General features: G+C 41.6%; 1 protein-coding gene across 1 annotated transcript in view; it reads right to left on the bottom strand.

The window, feature by feature from the left end:
* Window positions 1-367: 367 nt before the first annotated feature.
* Window positions 368-19,080, bottom strand: part of LOC111266622 (protein qui-1) — a 72,499-nt gene continuing 53,786 nt past the window's right edge. The window contains exons 14-19 of the mRNA XM_022844259.2: window positions 11,657-11,847; window positions 10,853-11,179; window positions 10,088-10,319; window positions 8,909-9,157; window positions 6,824-6,984; window positions 368-5,304 (exon numbers count right to left, since the gene is read on the bottom strand). Coding sequence (XP_022699994.2) covers window positions 4,810-5,304; window positions 6,824-6,984; window positions 8,909-9,157; window positions 10,088-10,319; window positions 10,853-11,179; window positions 11,657-11,847 — 1,655 coding nt within the window. The 3' untranslated portion in view covers window positions 368-4,809. The remainder of the gene's footprint in view (window positions 5,305-6,823; window positions 6,985-8,908; window positions 9,158-10,087; window positions 10,320-10,852; window positions 11,180-11,656; window positions 11,848-19,080) is intronic.

The raw sequence follows: 19,080 nt of genomic DNA, 5'->3' as shown, positions 1-19,080 counted from the left end.
AGTTGCTAGTAAAAGCGTTCGAACTAATGCTCGTCGGGTAAACCTCCTGGCCTTAAAAATTATTATTATTATTAAAAAAAAGAAGTTGTTATATTCTGGTATGTATATGCAAAGGGGCCTTCTGAGTAAAGGGGCGTTTTGGATAAGTTGTCCGGCTTCAAATAACATGATGAATCCAGTCGGCTTTCGGCAGAGGACCAATAGATGCGCGACAGAAAAACAGATCCCGTAATCGGGCCAACAGGCAAATATTACCAGCGATGGTACATACGTAAAGAATTAGATATTATCATTCATGTTAATTTCTAAGCCTGTATCCTGTTCGATTTCCAGCTACAACTATTCAATAGAAAAATTAGCAGACTACTTCAACTTAATTGCGCATATTTTTATTGAACATTAACACATGTTAGTGGGTCTCAAATGGTCCGAGCAAGATTTTTTCTTTATTTTTCTCTTCTTTGAGTTCTATCGTTTGGTCTGAGTTGATTACGCCCAATTCTATCTTTCGTTTTGGCAAGTTCGTGCTCTAGCGACCGTTTCACCTTTCCGTTTTACTTAGGAGTTAGCTAGTGCGATACAGTTGTTTCGTCTTGCTCCCTCTATATATGCACAGAATTTTCACGCTGTTCTATGATCTATTTAAACTCTAGCTCTAGTGCCAGAAGAAGGGGCTGGCCAACAACTTTTACGCCCAGGCACAAATGTCCAAGGTGTTGTTATATTCTGACTAATAACTAAGGATGCCGGTGTCGTCGTTTGTTTGACTTCGCTAATAAACGCATTTCAGATTTCATTGTCCTCTTATCTCAAGTTCCGGTCGGCTGTCAGCTTGTACGATGTTCTTCTTACGGGTTTCTCTCATAGCTGCTTTTAGCAGCCGTACATTTTTTGAGCTGACGCCGACCATTTCAATATTTGCAAGCAAGCAAAAAGATGCGTCGCTTAGGGGGTCAATGAACGGCGGCGACGTACGTAACTGCTTGATCAAGCCATGTACTTAACTTATTGCGAAGTTCAGTATCGTATGTTCACGGTGACTCAGAAAAATTGAGAGTGACAGAAAAGCGGCTTTGAATGAAACGTTACGAATCAGCTCAAAACACTGAGTGATCTATCGTTTACTTTTAGCAGCTACGGTAATTCTTGTCGTGATTGCCCACTGTCCTAATCCTACAAATGATTTTCTACGCATTCGATATTACCAAATTACGTTTCGTGGTCATCGTTGCTACAGTTTCGCTAGGACTATTAGGAAACAAACTTTAGTAAAAGCGGACTATCGTTCACAAAGTCCGCGCCAGGCCCTACATCTTCTATTTCAGACAGAGACAGGACTTCACTTGTTTTCGTTAGGCTGTTCTCTTTTTCGCTCGTACTTTCCAGTGCCTTCTACTAAATAGGCCTGTAAGCGTAATGCCCGCAGCATCTCTACATATAGGTGTACGATTATGCATAAAGATACAGACTGTTTATTATTACTGTTTGTATTCTGGCTATTACACTAGTCGGCTGCCATTACGCCGTCGACACATTCTGGGTTTGGAATGAGCGGGTACTTGATTTGTATATTTGATCAATATGTGTGCGTTGGTGGTATATTTATCTGGCTTATGTCGGGCTTGTCATGTAAATCGTGAGGCAGGATCCGTAAAATCATCTTAGAATTATATAATAGTAACTATGATTTTTATTAACAAAAAAAAATACAACAAAAAATATAGCTAAAACAACGTTTGCTGATTAGCATTTTCGTGGGTAGCCGCCACAGCAGAACGACAAATAGCTATTAATGTGACGTTCAAACTGTTTTCGAAAACGTATTGTCCCGCATCGTTTCATGATGATTGGTATAATACTGTTACAGTACGATATAGCATTGCCTGTCGGCTTGTTTTCTGTGTGCCTCGCTTGTCTTTCCTACTCATAAATTAACAGGGGCAAATCTGCATCACTTTCCGCTGAAAAAACGACCCCCAGGCCTTAACCTATCTATCCCGCATTGCGGATCGGACTAGGATTGTCCGGTGTAACACAGCACGCTTTTTTCTTTTTGCTTTATCCATACTGTGTATAGCTATATACGTGTGAACATAGCAATCTTATTGTGACTTTTGTTCGCATTGTTATTATCAGTACTATTTATCGTTGTATTGTTGTGTGTCTGTTCACTTACTTTTGTTTTTTTTATCCATGTCAGCTGATTTTTTTTGTTCTAAAGTTATTGGATTTTTGCACTTTATTTTGATCTGAACGGTGATCAGTAGTATAATTGTCTAACTAACAGCTTAATACTTACGGATGACAATAAATTTCAATGTGTTTATTCATTTGGATACTAATACTATGTGCGGCGAAAATCGACATAAACGTTCCAGGAGTACTTACAGTTGAATTTTAAAAAAAGTTCACATTTCAAAAACGTAAAACAGGGTCAATCAATACTTTCATGTATCACACTCCAGCTCCGACAATGCGCCTATTACATAGCAAAGTTGGCTTTCAACTTAATTTTACTACACGTGACAAATCGAGGTCCACAGAAAAGTTAGGTCGGCTTATCAGCATCACTAGAGTCTCCAACATGAGATGCATCATTCGATGCCTGCTCTCGAATGCCCACATGCATGTTGGACGACGCGATTGAACGGGCTTCCGACACACTAATTCAAAATTTTCTCTTATTTTTCATCTGATACTCCAATAAGGTCCTTGTGCCCTTGTGTGTATCGCGAAAGCCTACGAAAATCGTTCCTGGCCCAGATACCAAAGCATAGTAATGCTTAGTCGCTACTGACTTGCAGCGGTGGACAGAGCCATCGATTGAAAACGTCCCCCAACTGTCTATTCGTAATATTGTTGATGCCATTGATTCTTAGTTTGAGCTGTTGTACGCTTGAGCTGAAGTCTATCTCACATGAGAATCTCGATAAACGGATGAGACGGACACAGTTCTCGCTCAAAATGCGGTTCAACCTCAAGTTCAAACGAACTCGACGGAGCTGATACGAGTTCGTTCAGTTTTCTTCTCATTGCCCATTTTCTTATTGTTATACGTAAATCACGTTTACCTAATTAATTTAGCCGCCATTTTGTTTAGGTGAACTGAAGTTCGGACTATTGATGGCTTCGTATGCGGTATTTGGGCCCAGTAATCCCCCATTGTCGAAGTTTGACTACGTCAGTAGTACTACGCATCCGACATGAATAATAACATAGCGTATTAGGGGGGGGGGGTCTATTATTAGCAGCACACGACAACGAAGACCATTCATTCCTATTTGATGGACAGTTAGAAAGCCGCACTCGTCCATATCGTTATATACAATGTAATAGCTATATTCCTCTAGTTACAATATGTTGTTGTTGGTAACGTACACACTTATCGACGATAATATAATTGTATAGTAATCGATGAGACATAACAATAAGACTTCGTAAAATATCTGATATAATAGCAATTACCTCATGTTATTACATATTAGGCGCTCTGTCAGCGGCAGGACTCCAACAATGCGTGTCTCTTAGTCGTTGCGGGCCCTATAATGGCCAACAAGCCAACGACAGCTCTTTTCAGTGAGTACTGAATTGAAACTTGCTTATTTGGTTACTGTTATCGTTGCTCCTGTCAACCGTGAAGTACGTTTAGGCCGCACTGACACACAGTCTACCATTACAATTACTGTCTATGATAAGTAATAGGAGAACAAACAATATCCATATCTAGCACGGGGTGTTGCCTACGTTACGTTACGTTACGTTAACGCAAACTCTGTTTGCGTTATGAATTATATCATAATTGCTGGCACTATTACCAAATAAGCACTTCGTCGATAATGAAAGGATTCGTTAGAGATGAGCGCATTCCACCCTCTACAGCAAGGACCTACCTGGTAGATCCTCGTTGTACAAACACACGCACACACACGTGTTATTTATTCGGTTTTTTATGTCGCTTTCTTGTCGGTCAGCAACGGACCGACACAAAGGGGACGATTGATAAAGTACTTGATGTCTACCTAAACAGAGTGGTAAATGTTTACATTTATGTGTTACGATTACTACATAGCATGTTTTCGATCTATCTCGCCACTCCATTACTGCTGTCCTCGATTTTTGTGTGTGTTGTTGACGTCATCGTGTAAGTTGTGTGTACTTTACATCTGACCTGCTCTTCGATCAGTTTCACCATAACCTATGCATAACTATTAACAGCGTGCTTAGATTGTTTTTATCGATCACACAACAACTCCGATGAAAAAGAAGTAACACCTGCGCTATAATCGAAGCCTGGGTTACTTCCGGTGGCAACAGAACCGCTGCGTATACCGGATTACGCCTTAAGACCGTTCGATTGTAATATAGCAATTTAGCTATATTCTACAGAAGACGATAATAGCGAAGGTCAGAACAGATGTCTATGGTCGTGACCCAACGGCTGCTCCATTTACAGAGTACTCCGACTCGTGGCGTCCTATTATTGAGAAGGCTGCTTGTCATGGCGTGCACAGGAAGTTAGTGTTAAGGAATCAGTAATTCGGCAGAATCGGCTTCTGGATATAGGGTATATTGCACTCGTTCTCTCCTGCTTCTTTTTTTTTTTTCGTTATCTTGTCATTATCGCCCGATCGAGTTTAACGGTATGCGTGCGGTAACGTATTATATATATATATATATATATATTACTACAGATGAATATTATGTATATTATTATTATTATTACTTATGGCGCTTATTGTTAACATCGAATACTTCCAGGATACTTAGGACACCAGTTAATATTGCTATTGCTGTAGTTTTTAGAGTTTGTTACATCAGCACGCACACACTCGAATCGTAGACGGACACAGTGGAGTGTTCCCCGCCACCCTCTCGAATGCTTTCTTTGATGCATGATGCGGCACTATTTTTGTCCTCCTGGCTGTCGCCACGTGCAAGGTAAGACCGCGATGTCGGTTTGTATAGCTCGGCTTTTTTATCGGCCAGTTCTGCTGTGACCTTTGTAGCCACCGGCGATATGAGTGGCGGGGGAGTCTGTTGGCTAAACTCCGGAAAGCAGGCAAACATTGACTGCTGTTTCTTGAGAATCTTGTGTTTGGGCAACATTTTTGGCTTCATTGCTTCTTGCGAACCTTGAGCTCGAAGGGCGGGCGGGCCCGGCGTCCGGGGACCGCCGTTCCATGCACCCGCTAGATGGAGTTGTTCCCGACTGCCGAAGGGCGAAGCGCAATTTCGCCTTAGTTCTTCTAATGGGCTTGTGCTACTTCCAACTAGATGACTGATACCGCCCTCGTGTTGTGACGTCTGAAATTGTCGCCGACACAAATCAGTAGGAGATAAACGACCGATTATATCGTTTTAAAAAGCATGAATTTTTGGGCAAATACGATTGAAGTAATCAATAGTTAAGCAGTCTGGTTCGTAAAAACAAAGTCATAGTTTTCCACTTTCCTCACTTATTTTGTACTTTTTGTATGCTGTCTGATAATGTTTTGCGCTCTGTCAGTGTACCGTAACGGTGTTGTGTTATGAGTATTATCTCAATCTGAACTTTTCAAAGAAAGATGTTTCTTCTAAAAAAAGGTGCATTTGCGACACTTTATACACGATGCATTTTGTCGAGGTTAAGATACTGCCGAATTATCTCGAAACATTTGCTTTGTACACGATAACAATGCTATCACTAAAAAGACTGTTTAAAAACGGTTCGTCAAGCTTGAAAGCATTGTCGGGTACCTAAAGGATGGCGTCTGCTCTCGCTGACTTTCTAAGTTTGATCACCAGCATCCGAAAGCGCTTTTGAAGGCAGACGATTAACAAGCAACTCGAAAATTGGCTAACAGTGCCATACCCAAGACCATCATTAACCACTTCAAATCCTTTGGATTTACACAGAACCTTGGAGCTTAGATACGTTTCAAAATCTCAAAGCCCACCAAGGAATTACGGCGTTACGCTACATCTCATATCGGTCGATATAGGGCGTCACACGGCCAGAATGACCCATCTTTGCCCAGAATTCTAACCGGCGATGAGAAGTGGTGTCTGTACGTTAACGCGAACCAAACTTAAGACGAGGCTTAGGGTGCAACTAGATCTTCAAATAAAGAAGTTGGTCTTTGTGTAGGACTGACCCACTGGAAATTTTTGCCTAAGAATCAGATAATTAATTAATCGACATGTCCGTTTAGTCTACATATATACAGTCACTTATGTATTTTCTGCTAATCTTAGGGACACGTTCTAGTCAAGACTTAAACCCTAGAGTTTTGTCTCGGACATAGGCCCGTAACATAAGGCCCGGACATAAGGCCACCCAACCTTCTGTCTGTCTGTCTGTCTGTCTGTCTAATGGAGTGCTTAATGGCGATTCCGGAAGTAAAAACTCGAAACATACAGGTACACCCAGTCAATTAGGCTATTCGAGAGAAAAAGCCTGGCAAACTTATCCTGCTCAATGACGACGCAAGGCCACATTTGGTAGACAGAGTCGACTCTACCTTTTGCATTTCGAGTGGATATTCTGTTACATCTTCTATAGTTCCCGGAGACTCACGAATTTTCATCTCTTCTGTTCACTGGGAAATTAACCTTCCTTGTAAAAAGCGTAGAAACTTTTCTCCAGCCTAATAAATACTATTCGTATAATATTACGATAATTCGTGTTACGATACAAATTGAAACGCCGTTTATTTGTTTAAGGATAGTAGTCACCCTGCCGTAGGTTATTCGTTACAAAACGCACATAGGATGAGAACCAACCTCTCACCTCTTGGCCTGAGTTCTATCCCTTCCAAATCGTCAGTAGGAAGTAATGATTTACCTGTGAAGTAATGTTTTGCTGCTGTTGTAGTTTGTTGATATTTAGGAGTGCGGACGATCGGTGATGATCCCAGTAGAGAGAGTCGAAGGACTGCTCTCTCTTGAGCTCTCCTCGCAAGAGCGTCCTTTTCGGCACGACACCTCGCATTGTCACGCCTAAACCTGCGCGTAATAATTTATGGCCAGAAAATCAGTTTCATGTTTGCGAAGGAAATCGGCAGTGAAACAATGGACCAATCAAATTTCTGTAGTAAAATTAATAAGGGGCCAAAAAATCTCGAAGCTATGGTCAGCGATCCCTGAGCCAAGCTCTGGAACACTGTTTATTATTTGTTTATAAATGTAAAAAAGTGCTCATTAAAGCTAAATCGCTATTTATTTCTTTCTTTCCGGTATAAGCAGTTTCCATCAGCGCTTACCCGGTAGCGCTCATATATATATAAGCGGCTTTAAAGGAGGTAGCCTGAAACAAAGCTTAATCTACATTTTACTTTGTCCCCTTCTTTTTTTCATGTGTAGTACGTTAACCAGATGAGCGGATATTACAGCTACGATTTGTAGTAACTATTAAGACACTATAAAGTCTAACTATGGTGTATCAGTCAGCAATCGCTTTATTCAACTTGAACCAGCTACTCGTAATACTTCTGATCCAGACTTAAATATTGAAGTTAACGCGCTACAAAGAAAATGGGACCCCTCCAACTCGTGTGAACTAAGTCTGTCAACGCCGCGTGTGTGGCATATGGGGTTCTTCGATGCAGAGGCCGTGTTATATACATAAGCTATACGATGGATTTGGGTCTTCTTGCCTGAAAGCCTTTCATATGCCACGTCAAAATGGCTAACATATATATAGCCTTGACATTGCGAACAGTTCAGTGATAAACAACAGTATTCATAGTATGACCTTAAACATTATTAAACCTGTATATTACGTTAGAAGTTTTCGTTAGCAGTTGTTTTCAGATTTAGTAAGTTGCTGTTTTTATCGTTCCTATGGACGTGTCTTCTTTCGGAAAAATATATCTGATGGTTGTCATCCAGTCACGTATTTGCTTCGCGGCGAATAAGGTATGAATGCCGCACAACAATTGGCAGTGGGACCGCTGAAGGGAGGTCTGATATCGTTAACGAAGACAGTAGCTGTTGTACTTGCCTGTTGTCTTCAGAAACTGCGTTTAGTGACCGATCCTGCGGTCCCGGAAGCTTTGAACCGCTCCAAATGCCTAAAACATGTCCTAAAAGAAAGTAGATCCATAGACATTGCATCCCAGCGGCCGACATCGGTAGCTCCTGTGGCGTGTCCGGGTCTATTCCCGCCTCAGCCAACTGTCAAATAAGTTTATCGACCGTTCGCTCAAATTACCACCACCACTATCAGCAAGCGAGCTACCCAACGCTGATGCGTGTCCCAACAAAGAGATCGGACGGATAGAGCCCAACTGTCCTCAGTGTCATTTCCTAGCAACGTCTAGCCGCTGCTACCGCTAGACAGTTCTGTGGGCTGGAGCCCACGTTGGAGCAGCAGCAGTAGTTGTGTTGATGATGCTAATACTATGCAGAGTAGGGTGGCGCGAGAGCCTTCTACGAGTGCTAGGTAATGCGGAAAAGAGAAAAAGGAACCGGGGTGGATCGAGAAGCGTCTAAACATAGTAATGCCCCAAGGGACTTCTTTATAGATGAGCGCAAGATTGATGATCTGCCGCATATCTGTGCATTAGTACTGGATACGAAGAAACGGCGAGGACAAATGAGAGCACAAAGACCGTTCCAGCAGCTAAAGGCAGATCGATCAAGAGGAAAAAATAGCGTTTGAACGTTTGAGCTTTTTGAGATACTGTGCATATGCACATTATGCACAGTAGATATTATTGTCAAGCGCATAACAAACACGGTTCTAGTCGAGAAGGGTGTACTCTACTCACGATAAATTTGTCTTTCGCATAAAAGCTGTGAATTAATGCAAGACCTTCGCTTGTGTCCTGACACGGCTTTACTAAAATCTTATATACGTTGTCTGTTTCTTTTTGTTTTTGCAACTACGTTACTGTAAGAGCAGCTGAAGGCAGCAAGTTGAACCAACCCAGTTTGTCCTCGTGGTAGTTAGTCAGTTGCTGTTGGCTAAACGCGTTGAAGGTTTCGAGTGAAAGGCCCTGCGCTGGGTTATTGAGTAGGCGCAGCAGGGGCACGCAGCTACTGGACGCTAGCTGGACAACAATGTTGCTGCAATGTAAAGAGGTGGCCACTCGTAACGTTGATACGTGCAGGTCGAATGATGCTACTCTATGCCCGTTCGTTGTGTTCCACAGCTGTACCGTGTTATCTTCTGAACCTAAGTCGAACAAGCAAACATTTTCTTGATTAGCAAATAAAATCGGAAACAAGTCGAACGTAGCATGCCAACTTATGGGACAAAGGTGTTGTTCTGTCAACGAACGGATCCTGAGTTCACGACCCAGCTGAGCCTCCGCGTCCCTCGAGTAAGGTCCTTGAAATATTGTCGAAATATTATTTTAGTATTCTCTCTGACAGACACGATCGTCGTTCTTTGGGGCTGTACTCGTTTGATTACTAGTCTATGGTTAGTTCGGCAGCCATAATGTACTACTGGCTTTATATATCGTAGCTAGCTGACATGTGGCGATTGACTCTTAGGCCAGACGAATATTGGTGGTTCAGCATTAGATAGAAGCTTTTACAAGAGTTAGATAACCGTCTAAAGCTATATTTAATAATCTAAATACCAGGCATATTGAACTTTATAGGGAATAGACAGGGTTAAGGATGCATACTGTGTAAAAAAAATATGACGACAAGATTCTCACTAGTCATAAAGAAACACCAACTGGAATTTAATTTTAATCCCGATTAACAGCTGATACATAATACTAACAATAGTAATAATAATAATAACATGTTTCGTTTTTGCTTTATGTTTTTCTATTGCTAGAACATAAACGTACATTTTCTCTTAGACGTTTTTGTTCACTATTGTATCTCACCTTGCGTGAATAACTTAGCTTGGCTCGCAAGCTTCTAAAAAGCTTTCAACTATGAAGCTTGGCAAGAACCTATTTGACGCTATGCATACAAACATGTGCAGGTAGATGAAGAGCTGAGAGCCGGGTAAACAGGCTACTAAGTAAATCTATAATCGATATCTTAGCGATTTAATGTCCGTGTGCCAGACGACAAGGATAATATCGTCCTTGCATGACCCTTGAAAAATATATGCAGTATGCGGTTACTTTTCTGTACTTACAGGATATAACAACGCTAGTGTCTAGAGTAAGTTTGACGTCCTTAATAGCATCGGTATGACCGCGGAGAATAAAGTTATCTGTCCCAGTGGTCATGTCCCACACAATCAGATTACAGTCGAGCGAACCAGATACGGCCATCGTGTTACTGAGTGGCGCGACGGCCACGCAATTAACCGGCGCTTCGTGTCCTACTAAAACTTGGGTAATCTTTGTCGTCGCCACTTCCCATACCTGGGTTCATAAACGAAGAAGACAATAGACAGAACGAACAGACAATAGGATAAGTCTGTCGCGCGAGATGCGTTATTATCTTGATTTTATTCGCGATGTTTCGTTATTCGTGTACAAAATGAAAAAAGAAACATTGCAAACGTTTGTTGGATTTACAGTAGTTAAGAAAAGAAATTGACAAATGTCAGAATGCCATATAAACATTTTGTTAATAAGAATGAACTGTTTCATAGATTCTCCCGAATTAAAATTTCGCCCTGTGCAACAGACTCTTTAGAACTCTCTATATCAGGGATAGTTCTACACAATTTCATGCAGTTATTATTGGTAACAGTATTTGAACTGTTATATTCCGGTTGTTCTTAGTCTTTCATTAACCGCAAGGCTTAATTTATCAGAGTTCCGATTCGTTCTATTCTATTTTCAGATATTTCAGGTCAAATTTGAAACTAAAAATTTTGTCTATTTTCCCCATATATAGGTCCATTAGAGAGCAGTGGCTGTACGATCTATGCAGACTAATACATGTATACCTTGAGCGACTTGTCCTGCGAGCCTGTGACGAGGACCTTTCCATCAAATGTCACTGTATAGCATAGGATGACATCGCTATGGCCAACAGTCTTCTCATGGTCGACGTCATGAAGTGGCCAGTACTTTACCTGTTGGTCGTTCTTGCCACCGATAGAGAAAACGATATTGTGGTGCAGCGTCACTTGGTTGAAAGGTTTCTTATTATACGAAGTTAGAGTGCTGCCAGAGTCGGCCTGCCATACCTTGTGCACGCCTGATGCATCCACAGACAGTATGCGGCGACTATCCGCTGTAATGCTCACGCTCACTATTTTACTATGGTGCTCCTGCATCGGCCAACGAAACGACGAAATATTAGAGGATAAAATCGATTGAGTATTCCGTGTTGGTGTTAATAACACGGAATACTATAGCGTTGTGCGGTTCGCTATAGTGTGTGACACATAAACACGCTACAACGGTAGTCTATAGTAAAACGAACTCAACCGGGCTAAAAAAAAAAGATCATCTTATCTAAAATATCTACTTTCATTTCAGAAATATTGTGGGCTCAATATTATTAAGATATCATGCTCGTGATATTCACTGCATTTCTTTAGTGGTAAATACTAGCGGTAGACAAGATCATCGTATCTGCGTGCTGAATACTGCGTATACATAAGGAAGATTTGATCTTTGAAGCTTCATGTTAATGTTATTTGCGTTACTGTTAAGGTTACTATCGTGACTGCGGTATAGCTTACTTAGTTGATCATTTAAGGTCGACATATTACTTTATTATGAAAAAACCTTCTCGAATGTACCTTGAAGCTGCACACGGGTAGTCCAAGCGAAAGAGCCCACACTTTGCAGATTCCATCTTCGGACGCTGACACAACAAAAAGCCCATGGTGCGCGAACTGTAAAACTGTGACGGGAGATGTGTGACCCTCAAGATCCTGTGAGGGTTCGCCTGTGCTCAGAGCCCACAATTTTAATAGACCGCCTTTTGAACCTATTGAAAAAAAAAAGAAAGCAAGACAAGGTAGCTAGCGTTCTGCGAGAAAAAAAAACTACTGAACATTTGTATACCATCATGGAAATGCTGTGACGCGGCATGACAGAGCAAGGCAGCGACCCAGCATAGTAAAAGTAACACGTCACGCCATAAGGACAAGAGCTTCCTCTATATAAATAGAGAATTATAGGGAACTTCCTAATTTGTTCATAAGATTTAATCAAATTCACAATATTTGCTAACGTTTCTGTAGGTTGTTACGAGTGGCAATGGTATCGGTTAGAGCTCAATAAGATGAATCGAAGTTTTAAAAATTCGTTTAGGCTAAAACAGAAATGGCCTACATTTGAGAGAGTCTTTGTTTAGTCGTAACTTCATAAATCTTGACTGGTTTCCGGGTTTGCTCACTTCTCAATTAGATAACGATCATGGAACGACCTTACGACGGATAGACATTGAAAGACGTTCTGTAAAGGTTACGATTTTAATTACGCCTGATTTCGCACCATACGCGTAGTAATGTTGAATAACAAAAGCATTTGCAATGCCTGATGTCGGCTTATACACTCCCGCCTGTGTGTATCCAGCCTTGATAGTGAACTTATTCGAAGCTTTCTGTTTTTCCGGTGTCCGATGGGGGGCGAGGGCACCAGCCATTCAGTAAATTAACTAGCTACGCTGACTAGCTACGCTCAATACGTCGTGGGTCCAATGGCTAGGGAATAAGCTGTTCCGCTGACCATACCGCAATGACAGTGGTAATACACGATGAAAAGATCATTGTTATTAAAGAAGGCCGCACTTTGTTTACATTCGGTGTGTGAACGACTCCTCCCAGGAAGCTCACAGTGACGATTCAGCAAAGCGAACATGGGGCAATGGACAGCCAGTCCGATATGGTGTCGCATTCATTCACGTTCAAGTGGCTGTCTAACATCGTTTGATTAGAACAGTCGGACTTAGTATGATTACTCCGAAATGCATAATGTAATTTATACATTGTCTGTGTGTGACATAAAAGGTAGGACTGATTTATTCATATTTGTCCTACGCGTTTAGTCTGCCGACCGATTTCCTCCACCATCCTCGGCAGTCCGTTCGACGTGATGAAGCCTCCCCCGCCGTTATCGAGTCGTCATAAATTCGATATAACTGCGGTGAACGAGACCCCGCAACTTCTGTCAAGTATCCGTTCTGCAAGAAGCGGCGTTCTTAACATGTGCGGGGGACAGAGCAGGGGGTCCCAATTATCTTCGTGATGAGGCATGAGCTTTTTAGTGGCTCGTAACCAGTTTGTTTGCATGTGCCGTTTTTCTCTGCGCATTTGTCTCTGATAAATCCGTACGTGCTGAGGTCATTGGTTCAACGGAAGAAGAGGTGCTTACAGCTTGAGCGGGGAGTGAGGCTTAAGAACAATTATAGTGAAGTATTATAGTAGGTGAGGCCTTGATTCGCTAGGTGTGAGAGAAAGAGAGAGAGAAACAGGGGCGTTTAGTGCAAAAGCAGCCACTATCAGTTGCTTTATAGGCCACCTACTGTTCTGCTGCTTTTTGCTACCCGGAATAAACGAGACTCGAGCTCTATAAGGAAGTAAAGGCGTAGCTGACAGCTGTTCAGCTCTACTGTTGCGGCGCCATCTGTCACGAGCCAGCATCGGACTTTGTATTGTAGTGTGTGCTATTATTAAATATAACGGTTTAGGAGGATGCGGCATTATCGGAGCCCGCTTTTGTTTCAGTTTGTTTTTTTCGCAGCTTTCAGACGACGTCTTTCTCCTTTCGTTCTATTTGTGTATTACACAATGGCACTACGCTATACGGTGACTACCAATTCACAAAAACAATTGGTCACTTCGTAGAGGGAAGTAGTAAGACCACGAAGGGAAGATGTACGTATGCATGCACGACATATGTATAAAACAATGAATACTGTATAATAAAACAGTTTGTCATCACCTTGGCTGTGCATGCTTATCTAGCAGAAAATAGGCAATCTGTCACAGAGAATAGCAAATATTGAAATTTCTGAAACGGTCAGAGTGCAGCTCCATGCCTTCACCGGCATCAACACTGACGCGTTGTATTGCTCACACGTTTGATATAGTGAACGGGGTGCAGAATTTCGGATTGTTGTTGCAGCGTTATTCTGACCCATAACGCTATACGACGAGTGTCACTCGACCTCGCCTGAGGGCTGTGAGCACCCCTTGCAACTAGCATCTTAATATGCATATATATTTGTCACGTTTATCAATCAGGGAGTAACATCCTATCATATTGATGATATCTAAAATGATTCGTAGCAATAAAAAAAACTCCACAAGCTGTTTTTTACGGTTATGTTGCATAACAATGATAAATAATGTTGTGCAAATTTTACATCATGCTGCCAGCAACGCTTTATGCTGTGAGGTAGTAATGAATTTTCTTGCCATAGATACATATTGCACCAGTCGTCGCAGCCCTATACTGAATATATGTGCAATATATACATACGTAAAAAAAGAACGCTAACAAGATCAATTTTTATGTATAGGTTATACGTTACTACAAGTCAGTGCTCAGTCAAATATCCTTAAATAAACTTAATCAAAAGGCTTTAACGTTTGAGGTCAACTGCGCAGCAATAAGGCGGGGTATTTTTCAAACGGTTTTAACCTCTGAAAACGGCATTATTCCACTTGACGCTAGTGCCCTGCGTAGAGATAAAAACATCGGAAAGCGTTTTTATGTTGCTGACAAACGATGCAAGCATTAGTACTTTATAGTATTGCCCCTTGCAGGGACCACTGCCGGTACTCATTACAGCATGTCTCTGGTATGTTTTTTGCCTTCCTAACTCTAAGTGGACTTTTTCATGGATCTCTGAACCATGTGTTATTCTTTCTCCTTCCCGAACCCGTGAATTTATGGCGTTCCCGGACGAGACTTAGGCAACACCTGAATATCATTGGCGCAGGTAGCCTAAAGAGATACTCCGAGCTATGCGGCAAGGTGACTTATTGTACCTAAAGATTGAATCGCCACCAAAAAATCATTCCCGTACCCGAGACAATGTCTAGCTATCGATAACTATAGAATATTCCTAATACTCTAGCGTTCCCTGTGCGAAATATCTCATACCAGTGACTTTGCCGAAAATCATGGACCAAATCTCGGCCTTTGGTGAATGTTCGACTTTCGCAGAATTTGGAAGATCGTCTGAAGACAAGATGGACATTTCTTTCAAGGCCTTTAAAATGAGATTCATTTGAAAAGCGGACCTTTTCCTTATTTTTGACAGTCCTATTTTTTTATTTCGTTCGCTCAGTGAAGATGGCCTCGTTTCATTCGGAGATTCAACCGAGGTTTCTTGACAAGTCTATTGTCGTCGAACTCAGTCTGTTTCACTTGGCGACGAAGCGTGATATTCGATGCAGCAAGTTCACCATTTCCTAATCATTACACGAAATGAACTTATCGTTTTAAAATTTGTAAATAATCACACGGTCCTCCGCTTCGTAAACTTTTTTTTGGTTTTTATTAGCGATTCTATACGACGTTCCCCCAGCCTTTGAGCAATATTAGCAACCAAACGCATGCTAGGAAACACGAAAAAATATTTCAGAACTTCCACGTTGTGTACATTTGTTTTTATGAAGCTGTCTCCTAATCAGTGTTTTCTGGTCCACAACGACATGTGCGTCTCTTCCCAGTTCCACGGTTGACGCAACATCACCAAAAAAAGATTTGCGCCAGATCTGAACGCTGATCGGCCAACGTCGACAACATGCGTTTCAAGTGCTGAGATAGAACGCGCCGGCTAGGTACTGAATAGTCCGCTGAAAACTGGATACAACTGCAGTACTTGCGATCGCTGGGACACGATATGCCAGTTTAACATTGTCAATATCTTGATCGACATATAGATGTACTAGTGAAAAAAAAAAAAACAACGCCGCTTTGATAAACATAAAAACTATTTGAAAATAGCCTATCCGCCAGCTTTGAAGTCGTATGATTGAGCACCGACTACGGCTTTTTGCATAAATGTGTGTATGGGGAAGGAGGTTAGCGCTATTATGTATGTTGCCCTTAGGATGTTTATAATGCTTTGCAATTCGAAGATATAAAAACTACATTCAGAGAAGGCTGAATTGCATAGGTAACCGTTTTAGTTGAACACCTTTCACAAGCAAGTTGAACATTTTCTAAAAGAATTATACTCATGCGGCTCAGGTAATCGGTCTCTGGCTTTCTGATCACGCCGTTAACTGGTCATCTTGGTAAGTCATAGATAGAGCAAGACGATGCTGGAAAATTGTGCATTTTGGCAGGACAGTAAATTGTTTCATTATTACAGGAACCGATCCTGATCAAGCAGACGCAGATTCGTATCGAGAATATATGCAGATAAACGTGCTAAGAATACCAAGTTTATAACAAAACTCTCAACTTTTCGGGAAGTTTCAGAGACATACTTTGGTAGAACTTGGGCAGTTTTCGTTTATAACGTTACGATAAGGTAGTCGTTGTTTTTTTTGAAGATAACACGCTATCGAGCTGTGCCATAACGAACCCAAAACGACGAGACTCGGTTAACAGTCGCATAGTCGACTTTTCCTAACCTGCGCCCCCTGACGTAGCAAACGACGCCGGGCCAGGCATAGTGATTTCCATCTTGATGCCAGATAAATTGGCTTCAAGTAGTTCCCCGCACGTCACCGGGGCCGAGAGCTGAGCTGGCGTTGTAACTGACCTTATGGCTAGCGGTTGACAGTTTGATATGGAGTAGAGGGACAGCAAGTATTGGTAGTAATCTCTCGCTCTGCCTGGGCAAAGCCAATTACGATGGGAAGTTGCTACCTTGTGCCAACCTAATTAGCCTCGTCTCACTCCCTAAATTACAGCAGTAAGCATTGCTCACTGAAAAATTGCTCGCTGGAAGCGCTTATTGGATGCTCCAACCATATCAACGGCAGTTTAATGCCTGCTCAGGACAATAGTCTGAAAACTTTGTACGAGTTTCTGCTTTTTATGGGATAATCAGTCATGGATAGTTATCCGGACCACTTATATCTTGGGCTATATATCTGCTAAATACGATTATAGACATTGCAAATTCGCTTTTTCGTTTGGAGAATATGGAAATCCATTCATTTTTATGTCCTTGTGGATACTCGCAGGCCGCTGCCTATCATTGAAAATAACTGAATCGGCGGTTTAAATTAATTCAAGGCTAGTTGATGTATTCGAGAGGCGTAAAAAGTCAGGCCCACTGGAAATATACTAGAACGAGTTAACTTGCACAGGAAATTCTGGGGCTGGCTTGGGACAGCCTGATATTTAAGCGAATAGACGGGTCCTATGGATATGCTAAAGTTCTAGTTCGATTGTTATCGATGCGAACAAATAAATCCAAATCTATTTTATCAAGCAAAAAAACTACTGTATATTCTACAGATCTGCAGGTTCCGATAGCGAACTCATCGCGCTCTAACTTGAGTGCCTTTTTATGATTCAGCTGATTCTAACCTAACAAATGCATGATCGCAATGATAGATCGTTTTGTCTAAGCGCGTACACAGTTCGGGTACACGTATTTTTCGTACATCAATATTTTTGTTAGGTGACCTCTTTGTTGGGATGTTGTCTTCAAGTGACGCTAGCAAGCACAACACAGTTAGAACTGGGGCTGGAAAATACGTGTGCATATGAAAGTATAAAGGCTTTTCCTTTTACTTAACGGCTAAACTGTGAATGTTACTGTTCATCGTTTAAAGAAGCAGAAAGGCTCCTTTCAAGCAGTACCCGTCTCATCAGGTCGCAGGAAAAAGTGGCAAAGCTTTTTTCTGCCTGCGAACTGGCCTAAATTGTTCCTTCCGTACGAATGTATCTTAATTATGTAAACAAACTGCATTACTATACTCGCTTCGGATCGTTCAGTCTACGATGATGGAGATAGACATTCAAAACGAGACGCCGCCGAGGAAATACAAAACTGCTTATAAGGTCTTTTTTCCCTTCGATCCTTCCATTTTCCCCAACACCATTATCAGTAAGGCCCTGCTTGGGCTAATAGCTTCGTGAAATAACGTCTGATCGGTTTTTTCCTCTGCGCTCTCAAAACGTTCGAAACCGGACAATATATATACCGCCACATACGCTGGATTTGCTAGTGTTTGTCGGGTGACGTATGTCTTAATGGTCAATGCTCGTGCGAGTTGAGTAAGTATTCATCCCTTTAATTTCAAGGTACCTTACCTCATCCTTCCTCATTCAACTTACCTCATCCTCGTGATCATGATGACTATAATAATAATGTTTATTACTATTATTCTTCCAAAATAGCTATTTTAACACATTTTCTGATTCGCACAGTATTTCTGTACCATAACATCGTAATGCAAGGAAAAGACGATAACTGATCGAACGGAAAAGATCTCATATTTACGTATAGGAAAAGTGGATATGGGTAAAACATATTTTCAAGTACGACGAATAAAACAAGCTGTGACAAACAAGTGCTGTTTCACATAGTAAAAAACAAAGATGAATCTGGATTTTTATCAGGTGAAATCACCTGATAATTTACCATCTGCTCAGCGGCAGCCACCGGCAATGGATGACAGAATCGTTAATGTAGTGAGTTGGAGATACTCCATTCTCCGTTATGATGCTTATGACATATAGGGAGAGGCTTCCAAGACAAATCTCACTTATGGGTATAGAGAAGTATCTTGAGCAGTAGGGTGCTTTGCCATTGCCGCTGTTCCTGTCCTGTGTGCATCGTCTGAAATATTGCCTTTCTCCCATAAAGGTGAGAATTTTGTTACAGCAGCTGTTTTCTTTTGCATTACATTTTGCCCTCTCGCTCCCCTTCGTACCTTCCTGATAATACATATACCAATATCTATCAAACATAAAATTTCATAATTAAAAAATATGTTCTTATTTTCATAGCTATTTGTACTATTGTCGAATCTTCAAATGCAGAAGACACTCGCCCAGTATCTCTACGTCAGCTTATTAGGACGATTCTGTGTGAAGAGTGTGTGTGCGTCAATCTCTATTTTCTTTCACCTATTCCCTCTTTATCTTCCTTTTGTCCTCAGCTTTTCCCAGCGGCTATAATCGGCGGCTCGTTGGCTGTTGCAGCCGTACTGTAGTAGCCGCGACATTTGTCGCATCTGTCATCTCCTCTTCCGCTATGTCCTTTACCTCCATGCCCCAAGTCCAAGACCATTTCCGT

The sequence above is a fragment of the Varroa jacobsoni genome, unplaced genomic scaffold (genome assembly GCF_002532875.2).
Source record: "Varroa jacobsoni isolate VJ856 unplaced genomic scaffold, vjacob_1.0 scaffold_1104, whole genome shotgun sequence".
NCBI classification, from domain to species: domain Eukaryota; kingdom Metazoa; phylum Arthropoda; class Arachnida; order Mesostigmata; family Varroidae; genus Varroa; species Varroa jacobsoni.
The sequence above is the reverse complement of the archived record's forward strand: the minus strand, read 5'-3'. Positions and strand labels throughout refer to the sequence as shown.